General features: G+C 29.1%; 1 protein-coding gene across 9 annotated transcripts in view; it reads right to left on the bottom strand.

The window, feature by feature from the left end:
- LOC123259427 (nucleolar protein 4-like) overlaps nt 1–14,034 on the bottom strand; it is a 67,204-nt gene that overhangs the window by 7,590 nt on the left and 45,580 nt on the right. For all 9 annotated transcript variants that reach the window (XM_044719953.1, XM_044719949.1, XM_044719954.1 and 6 more), the window contains 3 exons: nt 9,013–9,344; nt 6,389–6,592; nt 3,238–3,384 (listed from right to left, as the gene is read on the bottom strand). In XM_044719953.1, coding sequence (XP_044575888.1) covers nt 3,238–3,384; nt 6,389–6,592; nt 9,013–9,344 — 683 coding nt within the window. The remainder of the gene's footprint in view (nt 1–3,237; nt 3,385–6,388; nt 6,593–9,012; nt 9,345–14,034) is intronic.

Here is a 14,034-nt window from a genome sequence, read left to right on the forward strand (position 1 = left end):
AGTATTAAAATAAAGTTTATTACAAAAAAATAAAAAAAAATTTTTTTCATTTGTTAAAAACTTCAAAAACTATAAGTGCAATTTTTTAAAAATATTTTTTAGTTATAAATTAATAAATTAAGCGAAATAAAAAAATAAAAAATGTCGGCTAACTTTATTATTATTTAAATTTTCATAAATTTCAAATATTTTAATTAAAAAATTTTTCTGCTTGATTTATAATTAAATTAAAAAAAATAAAATTTTCTACAAAAAAAGGTCATGAATTTTTTCATATCTTTAATTCTTTAGACATAATATTAATTTAAAATGAAAAATTAAAAAAATGTCTCTAAAATCAACAAAATTTAATCTTTTGGCCATAATTTAATTGACCCTCTACAATCAAGCGCACCATAAAAAAATTCTACCTAAACAAAACTTCCAAGTAAAGTATCAAAGCTAAAAAAAAATGATTAAAGCAAGTTTAATAGCCTACAAAAAGCTTCTTATCACTTCCGGCGTATCTCTGTGCCCGTATCGAAAATTTCAGCTCCAAGGTCTGACTCAAAAGTCATAAAATAAAAATGTAATAATTAAATTTAAAGAAAAATAAGGATGAGAAGACTAAGAAAGACTAAGAAAGAAGCACATACCGAGTGGAGTGTAAGTAGCCAGTAGTAACAGGGCGATATAGATTAACGAAGAGCAAGAAGTGATCTAGAGAGGGGACCAGATGTCGGTGCTGCGAACTGGATTCTGTATTACTCACCCATCGCGAGCAAAGTTAGCTCGGGAATTCGGTAAAAGAAGGAGAAGATGTGTCTGTATAATAACTCGCACACTTGTAAACTCGAGTATGGTGGCTGGTGGATGGTGTATGGTACCAGAGATGATTATTCAGCCGGGAGATGTTGGGCCGGATGTAGGGAGGTGTTTTTATGAAAGCCAAGCTGTGTTGACGTCAATTATATAGGTGCAGACGTAGCAGGGACCAATGGCTGCCGGGAATTAACTTAACATTCGAGTCGTAGATCCTCGTATCGAGTCTACTCTGTACACTGGATCTCCGGTCTCTCCGTATCGTTCTGGTCCCCCTTTACTTCGCTTTACTTATATCACTCTTATATGGGAACGAGAACAAGAACAGGAACGAGAATGGGCGAGCCAGGTCTCGGGGTTATCGCGGGATTTTCAAAATAGATAGCGACTGTTTAAACTAAACTGAGGCTACAAACACTAGCATTAACCATGTGTTATTGTATGCTGTATGTTCGATCGGAAATAAAGCCAAGAATGGAGAATGACTCGCTCTGTTACGGACACATGCGTAATCTCCGAGAGGGAGTGTTACAGTTTAATACACCGACGTTACATTTGATAAATTTTCGTATCTCGGAAGTCTTTTTAATAAATTTTTCTTCGGTAAATATATAAGAGGTATTTATTCAGAAGTTTGAGGTGATAAGCCAAGAAAGACACCGGAGATTTTATCTAAGTTTTTTTTTTCTACTTGGTTTTATTTATTTGGCTTGCTGGACGAGGGGCCAGAGTGCATGGCCGATTTACGCTCATGCGTTTATGTATTATATTATTTGTTGCCAGTAAGAGTGTGTGCGTGTGTGAGGTAAGCATTCATCCGCGAGGTTATCGGCGTTTTGCCCCTGGTAAATGTGCCGAGTACCTATACATCGCCAGCTTGTACTGAGAGTTGTTTAAGCTCACGTTATGGGTAATGTGGTACGTGTCATTTTTAACTGTGAGATGGATTGCCAGGTATCGACTGAGTTTATTTTTTTTTTTTTTTTTTTTTTTTTATTATAAAGATTTATTTTGGTTGAAATTGAGATTCTAGAAATTTTTTTTTGTTTTAATTAATTGGATAGTTTATAATTTTGTCTATTTGGATTTTAATTAATAATTATAATAATTTCATTTTTTTAAATTGAAAAGCGATTATAATTTTGTCTGGAAATTTTTTAATTTAATTAATTATTGTATTTGATAATTTTATTCAAATTATTTTAAGTAATTTAAAAATGTTTGCACAAAAAAAATTTCAATTTTTGTAATAATAAAAATTGATTTTGTCCAAAATTGTGACTTTAATCTAGATATTTTTCAATTTAATTAATGCTATTGAAAAATTTTTTTAAAATTTGTTTAAAGAAATTTAAGAACAAATAAAACAAAATTTTTAAATTTAAAATAACATAAATTAATTTTATCCAAAATTGTGACTTTAATCTAGATATTTTTCAATTTAACTAATGCTATTGAAAAATTTTTTAAAAATTTATTTAAAGAAATTTAAGAACAAATAAAACAAAGTTTTAAAATTTACAAGAATAAAAATGAATATTGTCCAAAATTTCGAGTTTAATTTTTAATTATACTTGATATTTGTATAAAATTGATTTTCAATAATTGAAAATCAATTAAAAAAATAAATTTGATAATTTAAAATATTATAAATTAATTTTGTTTAAAATTGTGATTTTAATCTAAATAATTGCAATTTAGATAATCTTATTAAATTTATTTTGAATTATTAAAAAGCAATTGAGTAAAAAAAAAATTTTTGGTTAATAGCAAAATTTAATTTTGTCTAAAATTGTAATTTTAATGATTAATTATAGTAAAATTATTTTAAATAATTAAAAAGTAATTGACCAAAAAAATTTTTTTTGATCAATAAAAAAAATAAATTTTATCCAAAACTGTAATTTTGATAATTAATTATAATTTATAATAAATTAATTTGGAATAATTAAAAAGTAATTGAGCAAAAAAAGTAGATTGTTGTAGGGAGATGTACACATGTACCTACACTCAGAACCACAGACTCACTGTAAACAGCTCAAAGTTAAAACAACACAAGTAAAACTAAAAGTACAAGCACACGTAGACAAAACTGGTGTACAGTACCACGGTAACTCTCAACTTGGTCTCTTTAATCTTAATACTTCTCCGCAAATACTCTACTCGCTCACACTGAATCTGTGTGAGTAGATTTTTTTATTGCTGCTTAATGTACAGCTGGAGAAAAAGAAATGAAATGGGTGTATATGCTATATAGTAGGACTATTTTTTACGAGACAAATTTAGACCGACCACAGCGTATAGATCAAGATGAGGATGAGGACAAGGATGAGGATGGGAATAAAAAAATAGATGGAGAAAAAGAGGAAGAGCAAGAGGAGGATTGTTGATTCTTGGTGAGTTATTAGTTTCCTTAGAACAGAATGGTTCACTCACCGTAGCCGCTGGTAGTGTGGGCATGGGCTGTGAGACCGGCTCGAGACCCAGCCTCATGCGTTTCGCGTTGTCGCTCTCATTTTCGCAAGCCGTTGCCAAAATTTGCTCCGCCTGCACCGAGGTCAAGTGAGCCGGCGTCGGTCTCGCCTGAAATAATAAAATAAATTTACTAAATAAAGTTTTACCCTGGATCGTGGACAGAAAGGAGCCGAGCAAAGTAAAGTGTGCTCACCGGAAAATAAAACTAAACGAGAGCTCGGCAAAGAGAACAACAGAGTAATAAATGAAAATAAAAAAAAATAAAATAAGTATATTTTAAATAAGAGCGAGCTTAACATCGCGGTGAGATACGTTCCAGGCATTCCGGAAATAAGCAATGTCGACTTGACTCAAGAGTACCCTTTTCTTTTTCTTTACTTTATTCTTGTTACTTCTTTGTTCCATTTTTTTAAGATAAACACCACTGAGAGTATCTTAGATCTTTTTTTATAGAGAAAAAAATGTATACGCACTAAGAATTTTTAAAAATTCTATTTTTTTTAATTGTCTTTTCAAAGTCGGGGAGATTTATCAGAAACTGCTAAGATCAGTTTCAAATTTTTAAACTGAAGAAAAATTATTGAACTGAGAAATTTTTTTTGATTCAAGTAAATTTGTTTTTTTTTTTTTTTTTTTTTTTTAGTGTACATACTTTTTTTAACTATATTTTAGAGTAATTAAGGATTAGCTAGCAACCTTGCAGTCACTATGTGACTGCCGTGACTTATGGAGTATAAATAAATAAAATTTTACTTTATTAAATAATGAATTTTGTTAAATTGCACTGTACTTTCTTAACTATTGACATTTTTTAAGATATACACTGAGAAAAAAGTATTTTGATAATCACAATACCTGGTATTTTGATAATCAAAATACCAAGTATTGTGATTATCAGAATATAAGTCAGTTCAAGACCTATACTCTGCGCAGTAAACTATAATATATGCGCTGTCACTGCCATCGGCGTTTTAACACTAACAGTTAGTTTATTTGATTTGTGCACTGGTGAAAATAGATTTCAACTAGTATTTATTATATTAGCTTGAAAAAAATTTATTATTACACTTTTAATTTTAATTTTAATTTGTTTTGTTAGTTTTATAAGTCAATTGATTTGTGCCAGTAAAGTGAGGTTATAAACATCTAATAGTCTGTTACATTGGTATACTGATAATCAGTATACCTAGGTATTGTGAAAATCAGTATACTTATTGTGATAATCAAAATACCACGTATTCTTAGTAGCACAATACCAAGTATTCTGATTATCAAAAAAAATATCCTTAGTAACAAAATACTTTTTTCTCAGTGTAAGCTCATCCCGATGTTACACTCATCAAGAGCTTTCATTTGAGTACCCACATGCGTTTTGATATATTTTTCATATATACATATATATAATATATATAAATATATGAAAAATTGATGTGGGTACTCAAATGAAAGGTCTCGATGAGTGTAATGTCGGGATGAGCTTATATCTTTAAAAATGTCAATAGTTCACGAGATACAAGATCATTTCTTAATTATGTTAAATTGCACTGTATTTTCTCAACTATTGACGTTTTTAAAGATATAAGCTCATCCCGATGTTACACTCATCAAGAGCTTTCATTTGAGTACCCACATGCGTTTTGATATATTTTTCATATATACATATATATAATATATATAAATATATGAAAAATTGATGTGGGTACTCAAATGAAAGGTCTCGATGAGTGTAATGTCGGGATGAGCTTATATCTTTAAAAATGTCAATAGTTCACGAGATACAAGATCATTTCTTAATTATGTTAAATTGCACTGTATTTTCTCAACTATTGACGTTTTTAAAGATATAAGCTCATCCCAATGTTACACTCATCAAGAGCTTTCATTTGAGTACCCACATACATTTTGATATATTTTTCATATATACATATATATAATATATATAAATATATGAAAAATTGATGTGGGTACTCAAATGAAAGCTCTTGATGAGTGTAACATCGAGATGAGCTTATATCTTTAAAAATGTCAACAGTTCACGAGATACAAGATCATTTCTTAATTATGTTAAATTGCACTGTACTTTCTCAACTATTGACGTTTTTAAAGATATAAGCTCATCCCAATGTTACACTCATCAAGAGCTTTCATTTGAGTACCCACATACATTTTGATATATTTTTCATATATACATATATATAATATATATAAATATATGAAAAATTGATGTGGGTACTCAAATGAAAGGTCTCGATGAGTGTAATGTCGAGGTGAGCTTATATTGTTAAAAATGTCAGTAGTTCACAAGATACAAGGTCATTTCTTAAATATTGATATTTTTAAAGATGTAAGCTCATTTTGATGTTACATTCATCAAGAGCTTTCATTTGAGTACCCACATGCATTTTGATATATTTTTCATATATACATACATATAATATATGTAAATATATGAAAAAATTGATGTGGGTACTCAAATGAAAGCTCCTGATGAGTGTAACATGGGAATGAGCTTATATCTTTAAAAATGTCAATAGTTCACAAGATACAAGGTCATTTCTTAATTATGTATCTCTAGAGATAGAGAATTTTCGAATGCAGCCTAAATACTTATTTAGGCACAAATTCAAATCATTTTATTTTATTTTATCATATGACTATTCTGAACACAAAATTTTTCTTATTCTCTTAATATAGATAATTTTTTTCTCAATCCCCTATTTTTTTAAAAATAGATACTTTGATAATTTCTCCGATTAATAATTGAGCAATATCTTATATTAATAGAATTTTTCATCATTTATTTCACTCAAAGATTTCGTAAGAACTAAAAATATAATTATTAGTTTATTAATTTTCATATTTATTAATTAAAAAGCTTCTTCATAAAAAATAATCAAAAAATCAGTTTTTAGCTTTTTAATAGCGTAAATTTCTCCAAATAAAATTCTGTGTAAAAAATAGAAACTAAAAAATTTTTTAAATTTCAATTAAGAAAATTATTTCAATCAATCAAGTAGAAAAATTCTTGAACTATAAAATTGAAACGTTTGTCTAAAAAATAAACTATAAAAATCAAAAATAAAATTATAATAATTAAATAAAAAAACCTTACCGCGTCCCAAGGTGCTCCTTCTCTCCCGCGCTTGTTCCTCCTGCAGCTTTTGAGGTACGTTCTGATCCTCTTTCTCGCGCGTTCTGCGAACTCCGGGAACTGTCTGGTACAACTGTCAATAATCGCCTGGATCTTCTCCTTGGGCTGCTTTGAGATTGGCACTATGCGGTCCAAGTTCTCGTCGACGAACAGCCTGACGAACATCTGCCGGAATAATCGAGAGGACAATGAGTAAAACAATTATTATTATTATTAATATTTATACATGTGTTGAGAAATATTGGAGAGAGGGGAAGAGCGCCCTGGGATTCTATCCACAGTTTACAGACGTCATTCTCGAGGAATTAAGAATTAAACTGTTGAAGGGGACCTACCGTGGCTCGATTAAACTAATTGTAATTAATTAACGAGAGCTACCGGAGTTTTGTCTTCGGTCTCAGTGTATATGTATATGTAATGTAGTATAGTTGGTATGAAGCTTTATTACTAAAAGCCAACTTGAGCTCGAGTTTTATTCAAAACGCTCTGTTGAGTAAAAGTATAATTAAAGTAAACAAAGAAATTAAAACACTTGTTTAATTCTCTTTTCCTCTTGCTCTCTCCCTCTCATCTATTCCGCAGTTCTCGGGGCGTCGGGCTCAAGTTCATAGAGCAATGCCGTTTTAATGAGCAGTCGAAATAACAAACTTCTCTTGAGGCTGCTTTGCTGATAAACAGATCACTCACTCAGCACTGATTTTATTATTAAATGTTGTTTTATGGATTTGTCGGTTAATAAGACTAACTAATCGGTTTAAAATTTTTAACGCTATTTATATCAGTAAAGTGAGGGTCATTTAGAATGTTTATTTAATTAAAATATGTTTGATTTGTTGGGAAAAAAAATTAAGAACTATTTTAAAATTTACATTGATACAAGAGTTTAATTTATTTATTAAATTTAATTTTAATAAATATTATGAATAATAGTTAAAAAATATTTATTAATTAAAGATGATTTTTTAACTGTTTTTAAATATTTTTTAATAATTAAAAAATATATGTTAACTGTTAATAAAGGTTAAGTTAATTAATAAATAACTGATAAATTATTAATAAATAGTTTGATGTTAAAAAATCATTTATTGAAAATTAATAATAAAGTTTATTAAATATCAAGAAATTTTTCTATCAGTGTAATAAATTTTCTAATATCTGAATATTAAATTAATTTTATAATGTAAATTTTTATGATTAATTACACCAATAATAAAAAAATAAAAATTATAGCTTCAAAATTAAAATTAATATTTAAGTTCTCGTTCATATTTTAAAAATATTTAAATGATTAGATCTTGGGAATTTGGACAACTAATGAAGATGTTAAATTATAGGAATTGCAAAGTTTCGCTGATTTATTTTAGCTTTATCAGGCAAATCTTATGGTTAACATCCTTGTCTCATTTTTACAAAGTCAATAGATGTAATAGAGTAAAACAGCATATTCATAATCTCAAACATCTCTTTAAATTACAATGTTAACAACTTGTTAAGATTTCTCTCAAATACCATTCTAATTAATAAATTAATTATATAAAATAAACATTCACCAACGTCTAACTGTCAAGTGTGTTTTACCTTTCAAAATTAAATTTTTTATAGTTTGTCAGAAATACACATTGAAAATTAATACTTTAATTCAAACTAGGAATTTAAATTGCGCGCTTCGCGCGCCTTATTTTTTCAACCAATAAGGAATCGGGGACCACATTTTTGCGATAATTTGATACTAAGTTAACTTCACACTTATTTTTATTTAATCTATTTGAATTTATAGGATTATATCTCCAAATAAAAAGTTGGTTTGGTAAGATGTGAAGCCTTGTTGCTAGGCAACTGTTGTTATGGGAGCGTTGCTTAGCGACGGTTGCTATGGGGGCGTTGTCTATGGGGAAGGTTGTAATGGAGTTTCTATGAAGATTTCTATGGGATTTTTTATTGAGATTTCTACACGGAAAGGACAAGATGACACTGGATATCATCCCAAATTATACTCAGTGATATCTGTAGTGAAAAAAAATTTCAGATAGTAGCTAGAAAAATCCAGATTATAAGGGTAGTAAGCGCTCAAGATTATTTTCATTAATTTGATTGTATTAATTTTACTTGTTATTCACTTCACTGATATGTTTACTTTTTTTTTTTGATTTTTACATATTTTGTATTTAATAATTAAATATCAGTGCTAGTGTACAAATTATTTGTGGGTAATTTTTTATTTTAATGTGACTTTATTGCAGATATATTATCCGCGCGTAGCGCGCGTTTTATGCTAGTTTTATAAAAATGTAATTTTTTACAAAATTTTTAAATTGCAATTTTCACGATTATTTTTTCAAAGCGTTTAATTATTAAATTTACGTTATAAATTGGAATTATCCAATTTTTTTTTTCGTGTAACAAACAAATTATTAAAAAAAAATTTTTATTAAATTTCCTGATGCAAAATTAAAGAAAAAAAATTATGTATTTTTTTTTTTTTTAATTATTTCTGAGCACTAAAACGTCTTTAAGATAATTTTAAATAAATAAATAAATAAATAAATGAATAATAATAATAAATCAATTTTTTAATTAATACTTACATTAAAAGCCTTAAGACGTTCAGGATCGTGGTGCCGGGGATCGAGTCGCTCATCAACATCCTCATCATCATCATCCTCATCTTCCTTGTTTCCGCTGCTGCTAGTTTCATCCTGAGCACTTCCAGCTCCTTCTCCTCCAGTGGGACTGGACTCGCGGTCGCGATCTGACCGCGATGGCGTGCAGGAGGAGGCAGGTGGTGGTGTCTTTTTGAGTCCCATCGCGTAGGACGCCCACAGCGAGGCCATATCTTCGCCTCCGACTCCAGCGACTGCTCCGAGGTTCGGTACGCCCGAAGACAGTTCTCCAAGTTCAGATGTTCCGTTCCGAGAGTCTAGACATAAAATAAAATAAAAAAATAAAATAAAAAATTATACATGGAGCGTAGAAGGGTACTAGGAATTAAAAATAGAACGATGTGCCAACAGAATATAAAAAATATAAAAATGCTGGTAATGGTGATGGTCTTGGTGTTTAACATTCGGTTACGTCAGATTTATTCAAGTTGCGAAACTGAGCCCGAGGTACTGACTGGCATTTTGCGAATCAACGAACGTGTCACGGGACAGTGTTGCCATTGCTTTTGCTTTTGCTATTAACTAGTTACTATTGACTATCACGCAGAAATAAAAGGGACAGGCAAGTGTAGAGTTTGATTAATTATTGTTTGAGATATTTAAAAGAAAAAAAAAGTTTAATTATAAGAAACTAAACTGAAAAGTAGAAGATATTTTTTTAAGATTTTTATTAATAGTAGAATTAATTTAAAACATTATTTTTTATTCTAAAAAAAAAAATAATGTATTTCTTATTTTTTAAAATGTATTTAATAGTATTTTATTTTAGTTTACTAATAATAATAATAACAATCATAATGATAATTTAAAAATGATAGAAATTCATGAATCAAGAAAACATTTTTTTTCTTAATTCAAGAAAGTAAAATTCTTCAAAATGATTTTTTTGATTCAATAATTTGTTCAGAGAAATTTGAAAAAAATGATCTTTGTTCAAAATTTTTCTTTTTAATCAAGTTAATATTTTTACTAGTGATAAATACAAGTCAAGCTGATAAGAGTGTGTTAAAAATCATCTATATTATTAAGAAAATAAGGAAAATTTTGTTTCCGGGATAGTCATATGATAAAATCGGTCTTTTTAATGAAATTTAGTGTCATTGCAAAGGTCTTAATTTGAATTTGTGCCTTTTCACGGTTTCATTTCATTTTCACCGATAGTAAATTTATTATGATAAGTATTACGGCTGTATTCGAAAATTTTCTATCTATAGATGCATAATTAAAAAATGACCTTTTATCTTATGAAATATTGAGATTTTTAAAGATATAAGCTCACCCCGATGCTAAATTCATCAAGACCTTTCATTTGAGTACCCACATGGCATTTTTCATATATTTTATATATATGGTATTCGTGAAATATATAAATATATAAAATATATGAAAAATTGATATGGGTACTCAAATGAAAGGTCTTGATGAGTGTAACACCAGGATGAGCTTACATCTTAAAAAATGTCAGTAACTAAGAAATGACCTTGTATCTTGTGAACTATTGATATTTTTAAAGATTTTTGATTTTTTGAACAGAATATTGATTTAAAAAATAGTGAAAAAAAACATTATTATTGTAAAAATAAAAAAAATTAAATTAAGATCTATAATATATTTTACAAAATATTTCTCAGATCCCTATTTACCCTTAACACTAATTTAAAATAGATCCGTGATTATAAGAGCTTGGACTTGGATGATAATTTACTCCTTTTTCAGTGTCTGGGTCTATCTGTGGTCATCCTGATCCTCATCCTGAACAAAACGGCTCAACTTAATCCACTCGTGCCTAGCCGGTCAGATGCGAAACTGGTTATGCCGGGTTTACTTATATTATTATATATCTTAGTCGCGTCGTAGTCGTAGTCAATTGCGTAACGAACCAGCTTTCGGCCTTACATTATATGATTATTATTATTATTATTTTTATTTTTATTATTATTATGGCTCCTTTTTCCGATGTACAGATGCAATGCTAATACACCAGAGTACCGATGATGACCGATCACTCGGCGAAGCTAAAGCCAAAGCCAAAGCCGGCTACTCTTAACTCAAACTCAGGAGGCTCTAGGAAAAGATATCTCAATTTTTTATTTTTCTTTCTGCTCAAGTTATCCCAGAGATGACCGTCGAATCGATTCCACGCCGATAAAACCCGAGAGGGTAAAAAGCCAGAATGAGAAAAGAGAAAAGTATTAAAGTAAGAAGCGAATAATAAAACCAAGACTACTTCCAGTCCAAGTCAGAAAATAAGAATAAGAATAAAAATAAAAATAAGAAGGAACAAGAACAAGTAAAATAAGAAGCAACGAGTAGTATTATATACAGATCCAAAGGTTTAGTGGTGATATCGGTTTCCTTTAGTGGCGATTCCGAGGTCGAAGAATTGCCGGAGGACGTTGCCGCGGATTTCTGGTTCAGAATCAAGAAAAGTTTATCCTATAGAACACTGCACTGATAGGAGTTTTGCCGTCACTAATAGAAAATATCTGATGAAATACTTATTACTAGCAACCTTGCAGTCACTATGTGACTGCCGTGACTTGTAAATTAAAAAAAATTAAAATTTTGTTTTATTAAATAATGACTTTTGTTAAATTGCACTGTACTTTCTTAAATATTGACGTTTTTAAAGATAGAAGCTCATCCCGATGATGCACTCATCAAGAGCTTTCAATTGAGTACCCACATGCATTTTGATATATTTTTCATATATACATTTTAGGGTGGCGCAAAAAAATCGACTATTTTTTTTGTTTTAGTCTCGAGTGAAAAAATGTCAGTTTTTGATGTTTTGAGAGCCCCCTCCAAAGAACAGCTCAAAAAAAAATTTTTAAGAGGTCGCTCCAAATTTTTGGTAATTTCAAAAATCGAATTTTTTTTTTTTAATTTTTTTTCTCGTTACGTCATAATTTTATAGACCAAAAAAAAATAATTTCCTGAAAGTTTCAAGTCAAAATTTAAATTTTGAAACGTCGCTCATAATTTTTTTTAAATTTCAGAGTCAAAAAATGCTAATCCAATTAAATAGTCACCAATAAATTTAAAAAAAAATATGAGCGACCTTTTGAAATTCACATTTTGAACTGAAACTTTTAGGAAAACCTTTTTTTTTTGTCTATAAAATTATGACGTAACGAGAAAAAAAATAAAAAAAAAAAAATTCGATTTTTGACGATTTTTGAAATTTGAAAAAATTTGGAGCGACCTCTTAAAAAATTTTTTTTAAGCTGTCCTTTGGAGAGAGCTCTTAAAATATCAAAAACTAACATTTTTTCACTCGAGACTAAAAAAAAAAAGTAGTCAGTTTTTTTGCGCCACCCTAATATACATATGTATAATATATATAAAAATATGAAAAAATTATGTGGGTACTCAAATAAAAGGTCTCGATGTGTAATGTCAGGGTGAGCTTATCTCTTCAAAAATGTCAATAGTTCACAAGATACAAGATCATTTCTTAATTATTGATATTTTTAAAAATGTAAGCTCATCCTGGTATTACACTCATCAAAACCTTTCATTTGAGTACCCACATGCATTTTGATATACTTTTCATATATTCATATATTTTATATATAAATATATAAAATATATGAAAAATTGATGTGGGTACTCAAATAGAAGGTCTCGATGAGAGTAACATCGGGATGAGCTTATATCTTTAAAAATGTTAATATTTCACAAGATAAAAGGTCATTTCTTAATTACGTTAAATTGCACTGTACTTTCTTAACTACATTACAACCTGGTTATAAGTTATATTTCTTTCTCTCTTCTACTTATATGAAATATTCCATATATAGATATAACTGCCGTGAGAGTGAGTAGATCGTCCGATGTAACTTATAACCAGGTTGTACTGTATTGACATTTTCAAAGATTTAAGCTCATCTTGATGTTACACTCATCAAGAGCTTTCACTTGAGTACCCACATGCATTTTGATATATTTTTCATATATACATATATATAATATACATAAATATATGAAAAATTGATGTGGGTACTCAAATGAAAGGTCTCGATGAGTGTAACATCGGAATGAGCTTATATCTTTAAAAATGTTAATATTTCACAAGATAAAAGGTAAATTCTTAATTATGTATCCAGAGATAGAGCAATTTCGAATGCAGCTTAAATAATTATCATAATAAATTGACTATCGGTAAGAATGAAATCAAAACTTGAAAAGGCACAAATTCAAATCAAGACCTTTGCAATGACACTAAATTTCATTAAAAAGACCGATTTTATCATATGACTATCCTGGAAACAAAATTTTTCTTATTCTCTTAATAATATAGATAATGATAATAATAATAAAATTCATTGAAGTTTATTATTATTATTTCTTATCCTTATCCGTCTAAAAAAAGAAAAAGCGTTGAGGACATTGATGCCGAGATTGCAAGTATTGGTGACGATAACGACGATAAGCAGATTTTTTTACCGATCAATATCTATAACACAACACCGTTTTTCCACTATATCATAAATATATAAATATATAACTCAACAATAACTGGTAACTCGTAGAACGGCGAGGTGACTCACCCGTATATTTATTTAATTGCCGTGTGCTCGGTTCGAATGAATAGAACCGAAATTCGTCCTAGTACAGTACAGCGGAGTATAGTCGTCGTTTCAATTAAATGTTTAGTCGCTTTTGATGTTCATTCGCGTTTTTATTTTTAATTCGTTTTTATAGACGAAAAAAATAAAACGGTGTTTTTTGTTCCTATTTGTACTCCAGACGGATTCTATATACATATATGTATATCTATATATATTTAATACTGTACGGTTGGACGGAACGATGACACATTGACAATGCGGGTCCTGATGTCATCAAAAGTGGAACTATTTTGATTAGTCAAACGAAATTTTATAATCCCGTATAGTCAGCCGTCATTAAACTATCCAACTTATTAAATGAAATTTGTTTATT

The sequence above is a fragment of the Cotesia glomerata genome, linkage group LG2 (genome assembly GCF_020080835.1).
Source record: "Cotesia glomerata isolate CgM1 linkage group LG2, MPM_Cglom_v2.3, whole genome shotgun sequence".
NCBI classification, from domain to species: domain Eukaryota; kingdom Metazoa; phylum Arthropoda; class Insecta; order Hymenoptera; family Braconidae; genus Cotesia; species Cotesia glomerata.